General features: G+C 30.7%; 1 protein-coding gene across 2 annotated transcripts in view; it reads right to left on the reverse strand.

The window, feature by feature from the left end:
• The window catches only part of LOC126836248 (discoidin domain-containing receptor 2), a 162,359-nt gene that overhangs the window by 29,177 nt on the left and 110,886 nt on the right, over positions 1–22,296 (reverse strand). For both annotated transcript variants that reach the window (XM_050569489.1, XM_050569488.1), the window contains 4 exons: positions 6,421–6,568; positions 4,480–4,620; positions 4,271–4,410; positions 2,603–2,810 (listed from right to left, as the gene is read on the reverse strand). In XM_050569489.1, coding sequence (XP_050425446.1) covers positions 2,603–2,810; positions 4,271–4,410; positions 4,480–4,620; positions 6,421–6,568 — 637 coding nt within the window. The remainder of the gene's footprint in view (positions 1–2,602; positions 2,811–4,270; positions 4,411–4,479; positions 4,621–6,420; positions 6,569–22,296) is intronic.

Genomic DNA, 22,296 nt, shown 5'->3' on the forward strand with positions numbered 1-22,296 from the left:
CGTTTGCAGCGGATTCATAAACTATTACATGGTGTGCATTTGCATTTGAGTTCTAACTAGAACCGAAAGAATTTCCAATTTAACACTAAGTTGTACGATTTTGTTTTTTTTTCTTGCACAATTTTTATCAGAACCAATTTAACAAAACATTATGATACTTATTTATCATTAATTTACAGTTTTTAAAAGTATTTAATACCACGGTACTAGAAAATGTATTTAAATTATAAATATAGATTTCGGACAAGGAAATATATTATATATTTGTATTATACAGCCTAATACCATATATATATATATATATATATATGTTTACTACAGAGTTCTATTGCATTGGTGTTGTTTAAAAATACAAAATGGTGCTTTAGATAAATTTGAATAAACAATATACTGCAATTGAACCTGGGAGTTTGCTATAATTAAGTAAACATTTGTATTATAATTATTCTCTATAATGCCATTTAAATCTTTATCAACGCAACACATGTCAAAGCAATCTTGATTTAAGAGTATTTTAATTTTTTCATCATTTACTACTATAGCCTGTAATCGCGTTTAATACTATTAGTCGCTTTTCAATATAATTGACACCATCATTAATCTTCGTATTTTAAACTACACATAACCGATTAAATTGTGTTTCATCATAAATAAATTAAAATTTAAAAACTAAATGGTCATATTTAAGGGAAACAATAACGAATGAGACAACATGAATTTGACTTTATCACACCCTTTCCAGTATTCGTTTATCAATATACCTACACGCTTTCCTCCCCATATCACAAGTCATAAATGATTGGTTCTCTGGCTGGCCTAATTTGTAGAACTCAGGTCGTCATTTGTCGTATTGGCAATACAGTAAGGTAGGGAGAAAGGGCAAAGGGGGCAAAATGCATGATCACCGTATATTACAATAGGAATTGATTGAACTATAGGGTGGATTTTAATCATTTATAATAATGGCGTGGTGTGGCGGAGATACACATGTTCGAGAGTTGTGCACAACCTCACATGGAGGTTGTACAGAGGGACGAGTGAAGGGAATAAGAGAGAGAGAAGGTGTATGTAGCTTTCGAGTACCTGAATGGAAATTTTAGCCTTTCATTTAGTCGATTTCCCTGCGGAATAACGCGAGTAACGCAACTATATTATTACTGCAAAATAATTAGACGGAAGAGCAAAACGAAAGTTATCATTATTTGAGATCAGATATGTAAGGGATATCGTATAAATCCAACTGGGGTCTATTGCATAATACTATTGTTCTACTTAATCTTGTTTTAAAAATGAGACCATTATAGAGCAACAATAGGTTTTTAATAAGTACAAAGAGTATTCAGTTATTACAGTGGAGTTCGCATTAAGATTTTTATGATCAACATCAAAAGACAAACAAAATAATAATAAAAAAAGATCTTCAAGCAAGATTACTCGAGATAAGACGTGGAAGAAGTTAGTACCGTATAATCTAATAGTAATGACGCCCTTTATAACTTAATTGTGGGGATGACTCGTGAATAAAATGAAAAATAATAGTCGCATTGGCGTCTTTATTTAGGTTCTACAAAATATTTTCAAAAGAAATGTTGTACATCACTGTAAATATAATTAGAATACACGTTAGGTTAGATTAATAAAGGGGAAAAAATATGCTTTACCAATATAGTTAAAGAAATTGTTCATCCTCTATCGAAGCAACGTATATTATGCTATTTCTTATACGGACCTATACGCTATTTAATAAATTCTGGTCTTATAGTGGTGTTCATTGTTATCTGAATCGAGGCAATTAGTGGATTTAATCATGTTTCATTTAGAAAACGAAGACGTGTACAGAATCTTTCGTATGATTTAGAATTCGTTTCAAAGACTGTGCAGTCTTGTAAGGTTGTCAGAGCGGAGATTTTAGTTGAATAGGTTATTAGGGCCCTATAGTCATTACAAATAAACTAAAGACAACATTAAAGAAATGAAACAATACATTTTAGTATAAAAAACACCAAATTTAAATCGGCTTATAGCGGACTTGTGGAAATTATGTTTAATTCTCAATTCTTTTACTACCCGAATTGCTAAATCTGGCTTTTTAGTTTTTAGCAATAATTGAGCGTGGGTATGGAAGACATAACGACGCTATTTTCAAATATCGAAAACCTGTTAGTCATAACTGATAATCTATTTTAACTGTAGGTAAGTGACCCCATAAGAAACTATCGTGGAACTTTAGTTATTACGGATTTTGTTTTTTAATTAACTATAATGCGCATTAATTGCATGTATTGGCTGGCAGAGTAGAAATGAGAACAACTTGAAAAATTATTAATGCACCAAAAACGACTTTATGCGCGTTCCACAAAGGTTTATATATTATAATAACGTTGTAAGCCCACACTCTATTTTAGTGCGGATTTAATTGGTGTCTCATTGGCTTTAATAAACCTCCGTAATGTGAGTTCAATCGGAGCGCGCCATTCCCCTGTCGGTCCTTTGGCGTCGCAATAATAATAGTAATTACGGAGAAGGTCAGATGAACAGCACGAAGACCCCAAAACGCGGGGAGGGGTAAGGGGTTAATTAAAACATTCATGATTGAAATTACCGGATTCGAACGATATCTCGCTGATCAACATCCATTTGTTGGCGAAGAACAACTGCAGCTTAAGAAACCTGCCGGTCCTATGGTGCAGCTTTACCGTCACGTTTCTGGCCTCGGGCATGATGGTATCCGCCGGATATGTGTAGGACACAGGTTCGGGGAAAAAATGTTCACCTCCCACGCTGAAATAGGCTTTGGCATGTGAAAACACCTGGAAACAATATTGCAACGAAATATTATACAAATCCACTTACTAGGTTAGGTTAACACGGTATTTAACAGGCAAATAATACAAAGAGCTGTCAGGCCAGCTCAAAACAACAATATAATATAATTGTGAGCGTTGCCCGAAAAAGCGCCCTTTACCGAAATCTTAGCCAAAGAGCACAAATTACAATTCCAAAAGAACATAAAAACCCAGCCGAAAAGAGCGCAATTTTTTTTTAAACTAAAATTATCAAAGTTAAGTTGATGCCATCGAACCTAGTCCAGTCCCCAGTGTCTGATATCATAGACTTGACGAATTTAAACCTAGACAGCACAGTGGGACAAGTGTGTTGATAAGCGTGATGGTGGTTTTAATACAAGTGGGCTTGTGTACTTTATGGATCCTTTCTTCCGATGAAAAAAAATATTAATACAAAGATATAAAATATAATTTTATTGTATATAATAAATTAATATTATTTAACGATAACTACGGAGTGTGCTCTTTTAGGCTACTTACGTATTTTCAAGAAGTTAAAATTAAACTGTGTTATTTTCGACTGCGCCGATATATGTAATGGAATGAACATATAAACACAGTTATGGTACCAATAAGTTAGTAAATTGTCAGTTGTTTTTCAACAAAAAAAAGCGAGCAATGTCACTTACTACACCGGGCAAGAATTTTTAGTCTCAGTTAAGAACTGGACTTTCATTCCTTGGTGGTTTGGGGAGCAGGAAATGTGTGCTTTTAATTTTAAATGTTGACGAGAACGAAAAAAATGAAGTTATTCGTCGAAAACATGCCTACGGAAAAAGACTTACGTCTTGTAGAGTTGTAGTCTGACTTCAATAACTTTTTTCGTTTGAAAGAAGACGTCCTATACAGAGCGTTTTAAACATTTCTTTGAATAATTTCCAAGTTAAAGTTAAATTAAATTTTTAGTTTAATTAAAATTAATTAAATCGAGTATATACATTACTATAACCTTAGATATCTGAGACTCTAGTAAATGAGTTATTTTTACCATGCGTGGTCCAATCGTTTTAAAATTACTTTCAATGTTGACATTTGTTTATAAAAATAATTTTGTAATGGAGAAAAAATAACACGTTCGAAAATATCGAACCGTCAGAATACATTTGTGACAGAACAATGTTGTTAATTTTGACAATACGAAATCCATCATATTTCATACCATTACAGCGTTTTAACATCAATATATATATATATATAACAATTGTAATTATTAAATTGTATTGTGCTAAATAATTTGTTTATACAATATTATATTATGCTCTACTTATAAAAATAGAAACGCCAAATGTTAAAATAGGTTCATAGGAAAGAAAAAGTATATTATTTGTTGCCATAGGCTAATTAAAATTAGTAAGTTTCCAATTTTTTTTTTTTTTATAGCTGTTTGATTATAATCCTAAAGTGCTAAACTATCGAACACTTACTTGAACACCTTGTCTGAAGTCGTTATTGGAGTACATGTATAATGCGGTGAAATTTCTGACCGAGTCAAATTCAAAAGTCATCTCCACAGACGACCCATATCCCATTGTGTCGTTTTTCCAACCCACCCATTCGTTGTATTCTGTAAGCAAATCGAATTTTTAAACTTAATACAAACAACAACGAAGAGACTCCTGTCGGCATGGCATACTTTTCACAAACGGCTGGTCGACGCCGTGTCGGCCATCGCACAGTTGACCAATGCCGCCGATCAAAACACCGCCTTCTTCGCGACCGTCGTACCCGACATCTTTTATGTCACCCTGTATAACCGAATAGCTGATTACACCCTCTGTAAAAAACAAAAAATTACTATTAAACAATTTGTATTTTATTGGGGTTTTTACTTCTATGTGAAAGGGATTTGAAAGGAGTAAACTTTTTTAATTTTTAGTCTTGTATGTACCTTTTAGGTACCACTAATGATCTACAGGAATTTTTTATGCGGTTCAATTAAGCTACCAGACGTATAATCTTGTAATAATCAGTTATAGTAATTACGATATTTAATTTATTTTAGGAAGGCTCCTTGCTAATGCGGATAGTAATCTGTAATAACTAATAACTAATAACTAATACAATAAAATGTTTACCTATTACACATAAGTATTCTAAAAATTATTTAACTTTGGTAGTATTTTGTAACTATGAGAAAAATAAATTTACAAAACTAACGTACCTAACGCCAATAAATTTAAAACAAATATTATCTCTAAACAGGTGAGATGCATTCAAAATACCTTCTGGATACATTTTTAACAGATATTGTAGTATATCATTCTTAGTGATTTTCTCTACCCTCAATAAACAGGCCTTTTTTCATAAATTAATATTCGTTTAGCTGCGACATTGCAAGCAGACACGCTCTACAGAATTTAATGGGAGTAAAAAAATAATAATAAAAACACATAGCACGTCTGAATTATATTGCCTCCGACGCGACGTAGAGACGTTACCGTGTAACAATATTATACTTGGTAAAAACGAAAAAGAAAAAAAAACAAATACGGGTTTTGATACTTTAGACAGTTTCTCTCAAATAAACTTTGTTTGGAATTTACGACAGTTTTTCCGTCTTTTAAACGCAGTATTATTATTTTTTCTTCAATAATGTCGTCTTGCGATACGTGTTTTTCCAGAAAACAATTTTAACTACCTCGTATCATAGATATGAGTCAACAATAATTTTACATTTTAAATCGTCATGTCATTACGATTAGGGACCATGTTTGAAGCCCCTGACTCCCGTCATCACGCGCATGATGCCAGAAAAGCATAATTATCAATTGTATTATGCGAGGGTTGATATAAATGAAATATTGGGAATAAACATGCAGTGTTGACCAGAACGACAAAATAGATTTTTTTCTAGTGTTGGATGTTTGTTGCTATACTAAAAAATATGTTATAAATTAGTTATGACTTTTTAATTGTAATATAATCACATCTACAGAACACCGATACTCGATAGTTGTTAACAAGCACATAACAAGCGCTTCATAGAAGTTCATACTGTTTTTAGTTGTGGCGGTAGTTACCGTGAGCGCTGTCGATCCACGCGCATGCGCAATACAGCCCGGAAGGACGTAGTGCGCATGCGCGACGGTTGTCAGCGCTCATGGTAACTACCGCCATAACTAAAAACAGTGTAAAAAGCGCTCTACAACGGCAACAATTTACGGGCAGAAAAAAAATTACATGCCCAGTGGCTCTCTAAATTATTTATAATCAATGTTATGACTTATGAGCTATAATATCCGTGTTGGTTGGTACTTGGTAAAAGCATTTATTTTCGTTGTTCAAATTGTCGCTCACCCTTATAAACTACTTCATAGTTCATTGCTAAGTACATGGTCATTTATTATATTACAGCTTTGTAAATTCTCGCACTATGCTAGGCATATATATTTTTTTAACCCTTTAAAACACATAGATGCCGTCGGTCCGCGGGATTTAATACAATTTATGTTTCATGAAATAATACCTTTTAATTTTCTTTCAATTACAATTTTTCAAATCCCTCCTCCCTCTCACGTCATAAAATGTCATAAGCATATACAGAACGTCCACATGTTACAATATTTATTCTTACCGTAATGATAACAACCGACGATTTCAACTCGTAGGCAGACCATTCGCGGATGACCGCTGTATGGCACTAAGCGGATTTTCGATGCGACGATAACGGGTACAAGAGGCCTTTCCACTATTGTGTTCGTATCCCTGTTGGCTTGCAAAACCTGAAAATACAAATAAACCTATAAATATTCTCGAACAGATAGTTATTTCAATGATTAGGTCAATAAAAAAAACAATCATCAAACATGTCCATGGTCAATCGTTCTGTAAACTTGATATTATTAAGAAAAAATCAATCATCGGAAACATAATAAAATATTGTACAAATATATATTTATATGTTTTTCGGACCTTGGTCCCTAAATCCTAACACAATTGTGTTGTAAAAATATAACAAGGTTATACGGTAGCCACCAGAGAACTATTCTTGTTTATCATTCATTTATTGAATTACAGACCAAATAAAAGACAAAATATAATCTCTATTGTAAAAGCCGAAGAAAAACGAATCAAAATCGGGAAAAGTTCCCGAAGTTTATTTATTTTTCAAAAAAAAAAGTTTTATCAAATAAAAATAAAAATATTCCTGTCCACTAAAACACTCGAAATCACACCCAAATTTAACATACCATTATTTTGTTTTATACTAAAATATATAAAAAATTTCTTATGGTACTAAATTGTTAATTAAGATAAGGTTTAAAATTTAAATCATGTTGTCTGCTTAATAACCATATAGGGTTCTCAGATCAATATTGGGATCTAGGCAATGCGAATTGATGCTCTAAGCCTTATCTACGTAACGCTACATGTACTTGTAATAATCTATACACTTTCGGGCGATATCATAGAACGAAATGGATGTGAACATTCAGTGTATCATAATATTGCTCTTTATAAACAATAGTAGTAAAATTACGACCAAACTTTTGCCTTGAGTGTTAAAAAGACAAGCAGAGTTTTTAGTGAGCCCGCTAATATCACAACACATAATTTTTACTTATAATATATAAATATATATATATATATATATATATATATTTAAAAATCATGATTTTAAAATTCAACTTATATATATATATATATATAAATATATAAATTATTTAAAAATATGATTTTAAAATTTGACTTTTATTTATAATTTATAAATAGTGATGTATATTTTTAAAACTTTTCAACTTTTGCTTAACAATAATAAGGATATGATATTTTCAACTTAAACACTAAAATTTGCTTTTAATTATTTAATATATCCCATAAAAAATTGTCTCGACACTTTTAGACAAAATAAATACTCCACAAAAAAATTACAGTAGAGTTAATTTGCTAATACCCTATATTATAATTACTATGTAATGCTCATTTTAATACATTTATACTAGTAATGTGGATGCATTTTTATAATTTATCGTGCTCGCTACTTACGCATTTCAAGTATTAAAATTTGCGTAACAAAATATAAATGTACGTAAAAAAATGTTAACCATTGATCGATAACAGTTAAATTAGTCCTAGCTAAAAATTAATCTTGAATAAACTAACGATTAAATTATTCATGTTTAAAAAATCAATCATGGTTAAAAAGTTAATTTAAACATGATTAAATAAAAATAATGGAATAAAAGTTAGTTATTTATTCGTAAATTTGTTTAAGTGAACATGTATTCGAATAATGTACAACTCTACAATCGGATGTCTTGAGACTTGATTCATCATTAGTTCCTTGACAGACCTTAACAATGTGTAACGTCTTCGGTTAACGGCGTATACCGCGTAATAAAATTATAATTACAATACGAGAGTACATTTTTATCGTTTATGTGATTTACGAATGACAATTTTAGCAAACGTGAGTGACACCATTAAACAGATTATAATAACGACGTTGTTGTGTTACCTACCTAACCGCCGCGGCATAGCAACAAGATTGTAGTACGGAAGAACAAATGAGATGGTTAGGAGGTAGACTTAGCGTGCCCTGTAAAACTTTCGGGTAACTTGTACTCGAGGACTTCTGTGTACCGGTAAAGGGTGTAGAAGGTGGTGGAAAAAATGCAGCCATACCTCAAAGACTGCGTGTAGGGAGCAAACTTGTAAGCTTCTCGTCGGGATTAATCGGCGTTACTTAATTAAGAAGCTAGCTTTTAATACACGACTAGAGTTTAGCAAAGTGCACTTCAAAAAACGACAGAGGTCTCCTCCCCCGTACCGGCAATAAGAGGCGTTTGCCCCGTAACTACACATGCACGAACGGTCGTGTTTGTTAAAAGCAAACAAAATATGTTTATTAAAGAACGGAAACCCGTTCAAACAAATTAGGGAAAACTATATAACACATACAACTCTTTGAATGTTCTTATCGTTTTCATAACAAGCGTAGACGAATTAAAATAACCGCATATTATGTACAATGCAAGAGAAATTACAACATGCCACCAAGCCCCAGCTTAAGTTGTATTCAAATTCAAATAGTATCTACCACATTATTACAGCCTACGGTTTTGGAATGCTATGAAATGTTCAAATATAGTATACAGGGTGATTCATTAAAGATAAGATACAATTTTTTTTTTTTTGGAAACTGTTAAAATTTTAATTTCATATTAATAATTATTGGGCATTATGAGGATGAAAAATTTTTAGCGTTAAAAAAACATCTCTTAGCGATAACCGCAATAGTAACTAAGACAGGTCGCCTTGAGGAAAACGGCAAGACAAAACGGTTTCAAAAGGATTCCATGCAACTATAAGCTTATAGAAACGGCTAAAACTAAATCCCATCTCAGACGGAACGGAATTATAACTTCACCGGTCGTGTGTCAAGTTTGAAGTGCGGTTTCTTGACAATACGGGAATATATAATAATAATAAACTTTCAAAGCAATATCTACCTAAAATTATATTCGTGGTTGTGGCTGATCTCTACTCTATAACCGTCCGCCCGCCTTTGTACGCTTTTTAACTTGACATCCATGCAATTATTTACTTCGGGCATTTCAAAAAGCTACTGAGTTTTTGTGTGTTAACATATTGAACATAAGCATACAAAAATATACCCAATTTAAGGGTACTAATTGGACGGGTCATTGCCATTAATATTATACTATTTATATACTAGTTTCATTGTTTGTATGTATGTAAAGTCAACCTTATTGTTGAAACTAAATGGTTCGGTTATAAACAGAGTTCTCAATAACCCGCTTTTTTTTTTAAAAAAAAGCCCGTCTCAGTTAAGTTTTATTGATATGCATAAACCAAATAAAACTTGAATTTATGGGTAAATACCAAAACAATTGTTGGCTTTAAAAAAAAACCCGCTAGGTTTTTTTTGCCAACTCTGTTTATCACGTCTATCAAACGTCTGTATTTTCCAATCATTGTAGATGCATACACTTATGCCGTTGTTCATTTGATCGTTACATCAATCTTGTTATATTCTTGTGTTATACTACAAACAAATCTTCGACTGAATTTTATTAAACGTGACCACTTTTTTTATTATTTATGTACGTTTATTTTTTTTAATAATTCATTTTACATTACACGTTTTCACCAAAATAACGGATGTCAGAAATTTAACGAACATAAACTTTTCTGCTCCTAACCACATAAAATAAAATATATAAACCAACGACAAATTGAAAAGTTTAGTGCTTTTTTTTAAGGAAGTGACACATAGTCTTCTCCATTGTTGTGTTCCGTACTGTTCCTTACTGTCTAGTTAATACTTTTATACTTAAATGTACGCACTCATTCACAAGTAAAACTCGGCCATATATTGTAAATACATACAATATAATATCTATTTTATATTGTTTATTGATATTTATGTGCTTATTATTTATAAGTTGGTGACCTAGTGAAATATGTATCGACGTATCGTATTATATAAACATATATAGTTTTGAAATCAAATAAACATAATAATCATTTTATCTATTTAAAATCAGTTTTTTCTAATAAGTAATAAGTGGATACATGGAACAATATACGATAACGGTTTAATATTGGTTTCAATTAAACCGTTAGAGTAAAAACAATAAAACTGTCGAAACAACCAATGCGTTATCATTTGGGTCGATAGAGCGATTTTCTTTAATTAAAACGGATTAAACTATAACTCGTTCAATTACGAACCATTTATTTTTTAATACTCTATACAAAATATGGAATAATCCCTAGTTTATATTTTTTATTTTAATCAATATTTTACAGTGATTAATTAAATAAAGAATTAACAAAATATAATTTTTATAGAAAATATATACCGGGTGATTCTTTAACGCCCTACACTATTTTACTCTTAAAATAATTGCAATTTTGTAGTGTTTCTTTTTGAAAATATTTTTGTTTGTGCTTTACCTATTACTATATGAGATAATATTTAAATTTTTATAATTTTTAGTATTTTTTAGAGCTTTATTAACTTTAAAAACTTAAATGGTAGCGTATATATTTTTTTAACTTTTTTAATTAACAATAATTTGCTGAAAATTTTGACTGGTGGATAAACAGTTTTGAATAAATAGTTTTAAAGTTATTAAAGTTTAAAATTTAGGACGGGAGGAAGAATGGAGAGTAAAGTTATTTTTATCTGCGCGCATTTCTCAACCGCACTCGGAGTCATTTAAGTTTTAATTTAATAGAACTCTAGGAAATACTAAAAATGAGAAAAATTCAAATATTGTCTCATATAGTAATATAGCATAAAAAAATATGTTTAAAAAGAAACACTAAAAATGTGCAATTATTTTAAGAGTAAACGTAAAGTAGGGCGTTAAAAGAATCACCCGGTAATTACTGGGTATTTGTTTTACTATAGATTCGTTTTTGTAAATTATTTACTGTTAGTTATTGCTGTTGTATTCATTTTTTACGTTTGAATTATAGCAGTCATATGACGTATGGTGTATGCAAGTATAGTACACTGCTCAGTAACTGACACAAATTTTTGAAAACGGGTCATGTCCCATGTGTTGACCGCCATAACAAAATAATCTCAAATTCCATCGAATTGTATACATTTTGGGTTTACTTAACGATGAGTAGGTATTCTAAAGTATGTGTAACTTCATAATTGCATCGTATATTTGTCAAAACGTTTACTATGCTAAAATAAAACAATTTCAGAATATTTTGCGTTTTCGCTGCGTTTGACAGTAGCAAATATAATAGAGGGACCATTGGCCAATCTTTTCTCTTAAGACTCAAAACTTAGATAGTGTTAGGTTTGTTTTAGGTTCGTTTAGGTTAGATTTTCATTAGATAGGTAAGGTTAGGAGGTTAGGTTAACCGTTAGAATAATGTCAGATTAAGGTTAGGTTGGAACTTAGATTCGGGTTAGTATTAAGTTCTAACTATGAACTCAAATTTGTAAAATCAACCTCATTGCTTTGACGGAAACTTGGATGAAGAACGGCCAAAAAATCGGTCTGAGAGGATATAGATGTGCCACTGAGTTTAAATGGGACGAGGCTCACACAAATGAAGTCGCTATGTAAGTCGCTATTAACTAGAACCTTAGAAGATTGGATGTTGTTTGTAAACTCCGGACATTCTCATGAAATTCGACAAAAAGAGACTAAAAAATGATGGGAGCACGAGCACCAAAAGAATGTATAGATATATATTATGTGCCGTTGATAGAACAATAAACAACCAGCGCAGCGTGCTCTGATAGTCACTGTTTACAATGTGTTATGTTCATTACTTTTCTTTATTTTTTCTACATACTACTTTTTATACAATTTACTGTTTTTTTTAGCCGTTTCGCTTTTCGTTTTATGATAATATGTACACCACTCGCAACAGCGTTTACCTTTCCAAAAATATTAAGGTATTTAAAAATAACTAATACGAATTCTTTTTGAATTCCCAAGGAAAGATATGCACTAGCCTACAGCACGGTCTCTAGAAATTAAATAGAGGTCGCATACACAAGCGCGTGGTTTCCGTACAGTTGATATCAATTCCAGTTTAATTATTCCGGCTAGTAGTGCATGGTATGGGCGTATATAGCTATTAGGCGTTTTAATTAATCCCTGAGTGATTACGGTAAAGGAAGAAAACGGCTGTTTACTTAAAAACTCGTGTTATTCTGGGTCCTTTGTGAGCGCATCTGTAGCGAATGATACTGTACTGAGCAAATAGTTGCGAACTAAAGAATTATCTCTAGTGTGAAGTTCATAAAAGTTTTGTTTGTACTGCAAACATTCCGTGAAATCATTACCGTTTCATTTTATATTATTACATAACTTTTAAGTTTGCGCGTGAAAAGGGGTACATCCGCTTATACATAAATGTATAAATGAGCTGAATACACATTTCACGTTTATTTCATTTCGTTTGAAAATCGGATAATATTTAATACAGCATAATAATAGAATCACTATTATTTAGGCAAAAACGGAAGCCATAACACTGTAGTTAGAATTTATTTTACGAACATTGAGCATAATAATTTAAGGGCACAGGGAAAGAAAGGTAGTAGTCCATGTATGAACATTTTAGAGTATAGCAAAATAATAACTATTTATTTACACTTATTAATAAAGACACTGTTAACGCTGTATGCTACACTATGTGTATTTGCAGTGTATTATTTTCTTATTAACTACTTCAATTACTCCTACAGCATTGGCCATAGGTAAGTTCTCATTCATGGATACATATTTAATAATCAAAATTCCTATTCATGTACCTACGTTTCGGGAAACATTTATTTTAAAACAATCACGTCCATACAGTTTTTTTTTTAAAGTAATAGTTTAAAATTGTTTACATTTACTGTTATTGTATGATAAGGCGCTTAAAAGTTTGAGTTGATTAACTAATGACCTTTTATTATAATGCCGAGAAAGCATAGAGTTATGACTAAAAGCCTTTTAAATCATCGACCCATTTGTGATAAAATCTAAAATGGTACCGCACAATGTCAAACATAGCACTTAATACATTTAAGAACGTTTAATTATATTATATATTTTTAGAAGCATAAAAAGGTTACTATTTAAGTGTTAAAATGAATTATACGTCGAAATTCATTAGTTTCTTATTACCATTGAGTGACCTAAAACAACATATTTTCATAGTTGGGTGTTTAAAATAATTATACAGTATGTCTTTTATTTAATAATATACACACATTTAAATTATCAAAAATTAGTTATAGTGATGGCACAGGGAGAGACCTTCTTTCATTAGAAAGACAACTAGGGTACCTAGTTAAATCGAGGATAGCCGATAGTGGGCAATACGGTTTGCAATCATAAATTATTAAAACTCATAACACGCAGTTAAAAGAATTTCAACAAAATCGTTGAACACTAAGTCATACTTCATGTCTTTGGCTTGACTTTACACTGATGCCAATGTGTGTAACGGCAACGTTCTTATTACTGTGTGTTGTGTTTCTCATTCTTCCACGGACCATAAATCAATTTTAAGTCTTGGTTCAGTTTTACTCGCACTGCGTAAATCTCTGACTCGTTTTTACAAATGATTTAAAATGATTATTAATGCATTTTTATTATTACGCCTGTTCTCATTCATTAGTTAAACGGGTGTTAAATCGCAAGTATTATACAAACTACTAAAAATATACATATTGATATAGTAAAAACTATTTTTGAAAAATTCCCATCTGTACATGCACCTCAGTGAACAATTTACAACCATACTATAAAGTTGTTGTATAGTGAAACATAATATTATAATAAAATACCAACATAAGAATGAAAAATTTTAAAATAATATTTAGTATTGTAACGTTAAGCTACATTTAAAATGCAATACTGCAAATACAACAAAACAATAACATTATCAATAATTAGGTTAGAAAAATGCTTAAAAATTCAACGTAAATATAATCATAATACTATTACCGTTTACCGAGCAAAAATAAGGCTAGCAGTAGCCGTTAGTTGAGTGTGTGTGTGTGTATTTGTGCATTAAAAAAATCCTACAAGTACACGTTAAAAAAAAGGTGTAATTTATTTTTGCCTCGTAAATATCATACTGTTTTTTTTTTTACCCTTTTACCATAGATTAAATATACATTTGTATATACTTAATCTATGCTTTTGCACATAAACAACGTGTATGCTCGCGGTAATGGGCAAAACATTTTTGTTTTAACGTTGCCGACGGCGTTGATTTATTCATTATCGCAATTTTGTCAAATAATATCAATGGCGGAAATCGCGAAAACCGTACTTAAAAAAATATTTTTTATACATTTACCGATTAACGTTATTAACGACTTATTTAACAATATTGCAGCGTATAATTGAGCGCAAATTTATTCTTTAAATAGGTACCTAAAATGAAATAATACTTTATTTATTAAGTATCATTGTTAATCTACTAATAATGTCTAAATCTATTAGTAATTCAAATTTATAAATAAAAAGTAGAATAAAAAAAAAAAATCGTTTCAAATAAATGTCATAATAATACATCTATTTCAAAAAACTAATAGAAAAATGTAGGTATATTGTAGATGTCTAACAAAATAAAGGATGTTTTTCTACTATAAATAATAGTTTTGATGCACTTTTCTAAATATTTTAAAATGGAAACGAATTACTTTTCCTTAGCAACATCAGTTTAATACCTCATACGGCGACGTCTGTCATAGGTGAGTTGTGGCCTGTCTCACGAGACGATATCTAACTTCATTTTGAATTGTTTTTGCTTGTCATATTAGTGTCAGTTAAATTATATATAATACGTGGTAGCAGTAATGGTACTTCATAATGTATTAAGCTTTTGCGCTATACTATTTACTGTAAAGCTCACGAGAAATTATAGTACTTGAAAGTTGAAAGTTCCCTTAAAGAATAAGAAAAATATTGCTTTCTAGTAGGTAATGAAATAATTAAGTGGCGTCATTGGGGCAGAGTGAGAAGTTGTCCTTCTCTTGTTGACAGCGGGCCGGTGTCGAGTTAGTTTTGGATCGCCGTCATGATTTGTGCTAATATGTAAATACTTAAGGGTATGCTAACCTAACCCTACAATGTTGCAAGCCGCAGGACACACTGTGGATTTAAAATAGGTAATAATCAAATTGATAGATAGACGATATCAAGTATATTATCAATTATGGTTATAACTTATACAATGCCTGCTTATAGTTTAACAAGTAGTTCTAGTACATTTCAATTTTCAATCAATATTATGTTTATTATTATTTAATGCATTGCGTTATCAACGTTAATTTAACAAATCTGACTAGTTAGTATATCATTATTTATTTGTTGTGGTATAATAATAAACTCATAAACTTAACTTTCCCAGCCTACACGCCTAGTCGACACATCAGTCTTATTATTATAAAAACTGTATAATAAATAGCATTGTAATGTTATTGTTTTAACGTGTTCCGTTTTTTCCCCTCTAGTCTTAATTACTCAAATTACAATTGAATCTATTTAAATATCTTGCTTAAACATTAATGGCATTTTAAAATTAAAAGTCTCTCGCTTCAAATTAATTTAAAATCCATTAAAAACGTTAAATTAAAATCTTAATTTGAACCAATGTAATGGTACTTACAGTTTTTTTAAATACAATTTATAATGCTTTTCCAGAAACTCTTACAATAATACTAATCTTTTAACTTTCCTAGTTTCAACAGCATACAACGAGGCATAAGCGTTTCTTATTTCGCTTATTATAATCGCATTTAAAACTAACAATGGGTGATGGACCGCTTATCGATTTACTTGTAATAACCGTGGAGAAAGATGTTGGGTAACATGAGACCTATAAATAAGATATCTATGAAGTTATCGCTTTACGTTAAACGAGCGCCTTTTGGCTTTTTATTATAATATGATTAAAAATTTGACTTCTCTCTTTTAAAAACTGAAATGACGTCACTAAATTAATTTTTAATTTGTTTTATTTAGTATTAACAATAATCCATTCGATTAGATGATAGCGTACTGTATATTGTAGCTGGACTATAAAATTTTGTGACAGACTTCATACATTATTATATTACTAGAGCTTCGCTCTAGCTGGGGGCTCCGCCCCCAGGCCCCCGAGTCGGGCGGGTAGGTCACAGATTCCCGGTACTGTACCCGGCTACGCCGGGCACGCTCACGTCCCCTCGCTGCAAAGTATTTTCGGGGAGGTCACAGATTCCGAGGGGGGTGCCCGGCTGCGCCGGCCACGGTATGTGGAAGTCAGTGCACAGCGGTTCCTAGGGGGGTGCCCGGCTGCGCCGGCCACGGTGTCGAGCCATCGCAATACGTCTTAAAGGAATGACGTTATAATTCATGGTACCTATAGGCTGTATCTAGTAATCAGAATTCATACCTAGTTATGGACAAATATTTTGCAAGCTAAGTACTGATTAAGTGTAGAGTAAGTCTAGCTATGTATCTGTAATTTTTTTAAATTTTAAATTGAAAAGAATAGTCTAGAAGTTAGACGGTTAATAAATATCAAGTGTCCGGTGTTGCTTACTTGGGTTGTTACCACTTTTACCAATTTTTATGAACTACCAATGTCCAGTTCCTTATCAGCAGGCGGAATTCGTATTGAAAACTAATAAGGACGGCAGGTCTCCGAGTGTTTTAGCATTCGCTCGCTCGGCGCCGTCGCTTCGCTCCGCCAACTAAAAATATCCTAGGTTTGTAGGCTACAGTCTATGAGGAGGTAACAGGTTTAAAATTAAGTTTAAATTAAAATTTTAAAAAGTTAAAGAGGCTTGATAAGAAGCTGGCCATTGGGAAAAAGTGTATAATGGAAATTGTCTTTGGTAAAAGTTGTTATATTATAGACCACGTCATCAATATAGGCCGGTGTCATCCCGCTTAACTTTATGAGTTGAAAACAGATAAAAATGTCTAGAGGACAGTCAGCTAAATGTCTGTTAAGGTTTGCCTTTGTGAAACAAAATTTGTTTAAACGTAGTATGTTATATGTCTGTACACAGCGGTTCCGAGGGGGGTGCCCGGCTACGCCGGCCACGGTGTCGAGTCAGCTCACTACGTTTTAAAGTATACCGTTATAATTCATCGTACCTTTATCCAGTAATCATAGTTCATACTTAGTTTCGAAAAAGTGTTTTGCAAGCTAAGTACCGGTTAACTGTAGTGCAAGTCTAGCTATCTGTCAGATCAGAAACGTCCTACTACTAAAGCGAGTGTGCTACTTGCTTAAAGGACAATTTTTTTTTTTTTTTTAATTTGAATTGTTTGAGGTGTTGTTTACTTCACGGGCTTGGTAATAGCTATGGTTCAAAATAGAAAAAAATGTTTAGAGGTCAGTCTGTATATGTCTGATATGGTGTTCCTATGTGCAACAAAACTTTTTCAAACGTATACGTTATATGTCTAGATATTGGTTGAATTAAAATCCTTATTTGTTCAGAAATCACCGTCTATGCCATTATTCGGTAATGACGTACTGTACGTTTAGAATGTAACCAACAGCATAATGCATTAAATATGTATATTAAAGGTCTGGTGGTTTAACAGAAGTTCATAAGTGTTTAAGAATTCAAGAGTAAATCACATGAATGAAATGTCTAGTTTATATTAAAACTTAAAAGGGAAAGAAGTGAAGAGTGATAAATACATTATTATTGATCGACTATTTGGCAGAGCTTATAAAAATGTCCAAAGAGAGGTTAAATGAAATGTCTCGATGCAAATCTTTTAGTTTTTGGATCTGGACCTTTAATGCTAAAGGTACTTTGATACTTAAGGTCTGACGTTTGTTGGTTATTAGAAGTTTAAAAGTGTGGAAGAATGATATGTTTGTGTGACGGTTACTTGGGAACTCAAGAGTACAAAACATGAATGAAATGTCTGAAATAATTTGTAGCAAATATTTTTGATTATTCGAGTGTCCGGCGGTGATTATAAAAACGGTCAGAGTACAAAATGATAATAATAATAATATTCAGTGCATAAAATACCTAAATTATTTGATACTTATCCAGACATATTTTATACATAATAGATAAATTGATATATACATTAATACTTTTTTAAGTAAACCATGAAAGGTATAAATCCATATGTTGATATATTTTTAGATGGCTAACCAACAATTCATCCTACTAAATGATAATAATCAAAAATTTTAAAATAATTTTATTTTTTATTATGTAGTATCAATTTAAAAAAATATAGCAAAATCTATAGATTTACTATACTTTTTTAGGGTGGAGCGAATACTTATATTATACTTCTATAAATAATAAAATAGTAAATTAAATGTCGATTTTCAATATAAATTTTAACCCTTTGAAGCACAGCATTTTTATCTCCGATTTTCTCTGAACATGATTATGAAGGTGGTAATAAATATATACCACTGCGCGAGAGTAGGCTATTTTTTGAAAAAGTGGTATATTACTTATACCACCATGCTTCAAAATGTTAAAATGCAATAAAATGATTTGAAATTAATATTTTATTTTTATGTTTTAATTATGCCCTATGTCTGAAATCACACCACAAAAAAAAACAAAATAGTCAATATTAATAAGTATCTAATTTAGTTCAAGCTATATCAATAGCAGCTCAAAAAAAAAAAATATATATATATACATACATATAATATAAAAAATTAACATTAAATAGTTAGTAAAAATAAATGTTCAGACAATTTTTTTGATTTTTGATTACTACTCACAAAAACGGTCTAAGAACACAAAATGTTGAACGCTAAAATAATCTAAAGACAACTGTTTTAAGAATTTATTAAGATGATATAGGGACTTTTGCTGATGCTTTTAAAAAACATACCTATAATTTTTTATAATAAGACTGTGTAAAAATGCATTTATTCGTTGGTTAAATAAGTATTATAAAGCCAGGGAGTAAAAACCGGAATGATTACAATAGCATAAGATGTTGCTATGTATAATGTGATTAAAATAAATTAGATCATGTAATACAGTTATTTCTTATTAGAGCGGAATGAACACATAGATATTTTATGTCAATAATGTATATAAATTTTAAGCACACAAAAGTAGCCCCAGGTGTATAAAACTAAAAATCGATTGTTTTTAGATCTGAACAATTTTTATTCAGTGCATCAAATATACTATTATTATTATTTAAAAAAATATTTTTCATTATATATATATATTATTATTTTAACAACAATAAACTTTTTTTTAATTAATCCATGTATTATGTTATTTTTAGATAGGTAAATAAATGTTTTTCTACTAAATAATTTACAATAATACTTCCTAAAAAAAAAATTATCTGGAAAGTGAAATCAGATACATGATTTAAAAAAATAAAGTTATATGTTTGTCAATTTCAAAGAATACAAACTATATTTTCAACTTTAATGACAATTATTAGATTTTTCTTAGCTTGAATTGTTGATTTCCACATAGCTTACCTACAATGTATGAATTTTCCAAAGTTAAAATATTAAAACCACAAATTAAGTCAAAAAACAATTTTAAAAACCCCAAACGGTTAGTGATAGTACTCGATAGTGATCATACATATTTATATAGGTAAATCATCCTACTAAATGAAATAATTAAAATATATTCAAATAATGCCAATTTAACGTGAAATAATATATCATTAAAAAAAAATATATAAAAAAACTAAAATAATTTTTATTCTATGTAGTGATCATAATTGTACAGCTTTAACAAAAAAATTTGAAATAATTAATGTCTTAATTATTTGTACATCAGTATCGTATGTGTGTGCACGTTAAGAAACTAAAGCGTTAAGAGAAGTCGGTTAAGACACTGTATAATGAAAAAAAAACTGTCAATTTAAATTAGGGTTGAGTATAGAGATTAGATAGGCACTAATTATTAAAAAATACTTCATAAATAACAAAAAATGAACTTCTACGGTGTAAGTTTTCTGTTGGCCGCAGGCAAATTAATCGGTGACGGCATAGGATAACAGTCTGTAACCAATGGTAACAATAATAACTACTTATTGTATTAATTAAAGACAGAGTAGATAGAAGTAGCAATCAATCTTCTAAACGGACACGCGTCGGTTATGATTTCACTATAGTATTGGCCTAAAACAAATAATTTACATATATATAAAATAAGTCAGTAAGTTATTTAGTTGAAAATAAATAGTAGTCAACAAATTTTTCAACAAAAAATATGAAATGTATCGTTATCACCACACACAGCGGTTTGAAAAAGATAAGAATTTTGTACATCTAATTAATTTGATAATTTGGTTTAAGCGAAATGTAATATACTACTATACTATATATTATTATATATATTCTAAATCTAAAAAACGTACCGACATCCAACGACGCATATTAATAGGTAATGTTTGCACACCGGGAAACACGTCGATTTCTCTTGAACGAAAACCGTGAGCGAATTACGGACAAATATGTAATTAATAATAACTATTATACGTTTAATATATAATTATATGTATATAATATAACAAACTACAAAGACAAAAATTCACCAAAAAAAACAAAACACGCCGTTCGCCGTTTTTAATTTTCATTATTATATATATGATAACGTTTGACACACCGGGAAACACTATTGAATAAAAAACCACGTATGACAATGAACAACAGTGTAATTAATAATAATAATAATAATTTTACGTTTAATTTAAGGAAAGTACAAACTCGGCAATAAAAACAACACACGCCGTCACCGTTATTATTTGATACGATAACGTCGTGACATGATAAAAACGCGCGCCAACGCCACGCGCTGCCCAAGCCGCCTTTATGCTTGTCTATGAGCCAGATGTATTATACGAATCCCATGGAAGAGACGATTAGGCGACTGGCGGGACGTCGGCTATTTGAATTGATATTTTATTATTTATGATTGATTGTACACTGCATTAGTGTTAATGTAGACAATTTTAGTTTCAGCAAAATTTATGTCAATATTATTTCGTTAAATATTATTAATTTTCGTTAACAAATTATTTATTGTATTTGACTAGCTAATTTGTTTAGCTTTTATTTGTATCTTTTAATTCGCAAATCAATAAATATTTTGTATTATGTATATCGTATATTGATTGAATAAGGTTTTGTTAAATCAATTGTGATTTTTATAGGTTACTAGGTGATTTATTAATAGTTTAGTGTACGTAGGTATGCTACCTATGCATTATTATTATGATCCGCAAAATTTCAACCAAATAAAAGAAAAAAACATTTTCAATATAAAAATTAAAGGGTCTGTACTAAAGTATTAACATACAGGTATAAATAGTTATAATATATTTCATATTTACGATACAACAAAATATATTTACATATACTATTGTACATTTTTTTATAAAAAAAAAGGCGATTGTAAATGTTTTTAATTTTGTCATGCCTATTCAGTTTTTTGTCTTTCATTTGCGTTTTTAATTAAAAACAAATTTAGTTTGACGGAGTAGTGACGGATTTGAGTCTAAAGTAAATAAACACAAAGAATCCGATGAACAGTTCATACCGGCCTCCGAGTAAAACGTGGCGTTTCTCGCCAAGTTTGTTTATTCGTTTTAATATAAGACGAGACACGGGCCGAAAATCCAAATAAACGAGCAAAGTAAGAAGAGTTGGTTTTTATGAACATTCCTTAGCGAATTCTATCTCACAGATAATACAATAATAAAATATATAACGGAGAAATTTAAACAAACTACCGGTGGTAGGTATATATTTCCTCGGAAATTGTACCTAGCTAAACAGCTGATCCAATGAGGAATTTTTCTACAGCACTAATTAATAATTTTGCTTAAACGCTTGCAAGTTGCAGCCATACGGGTTTTTATTATTATGTCTACAAGCAACGAAGAAAAAAAACTGTAATTCTTATCAATACAGTTTAGTGTATAATAAAAATACCTAACTCATTTAATTTACACCTCGTTGTATTTGTGTTTAA

The sequence above is a fragment of the Adelges cooleyi genome, unplaced genomic scaffold (genome assembly GCF_023614345.1).
Source record: "Adelges cooleyi isolate 19-005CV unplaced genomic scaffold, UGA_ACOO_1.1 ACOO_flye_CR_arks_rails_tigmint_CR_PRNA_23, whole genome shotgun sequence".
Taxonomy (NCBI): domain Eukaryota; kingdom Metazoa; phylum Arthropoda; class Insecta; order Hemiptera; family Adelgidae; genus Adelges; species Adelges cooleyi.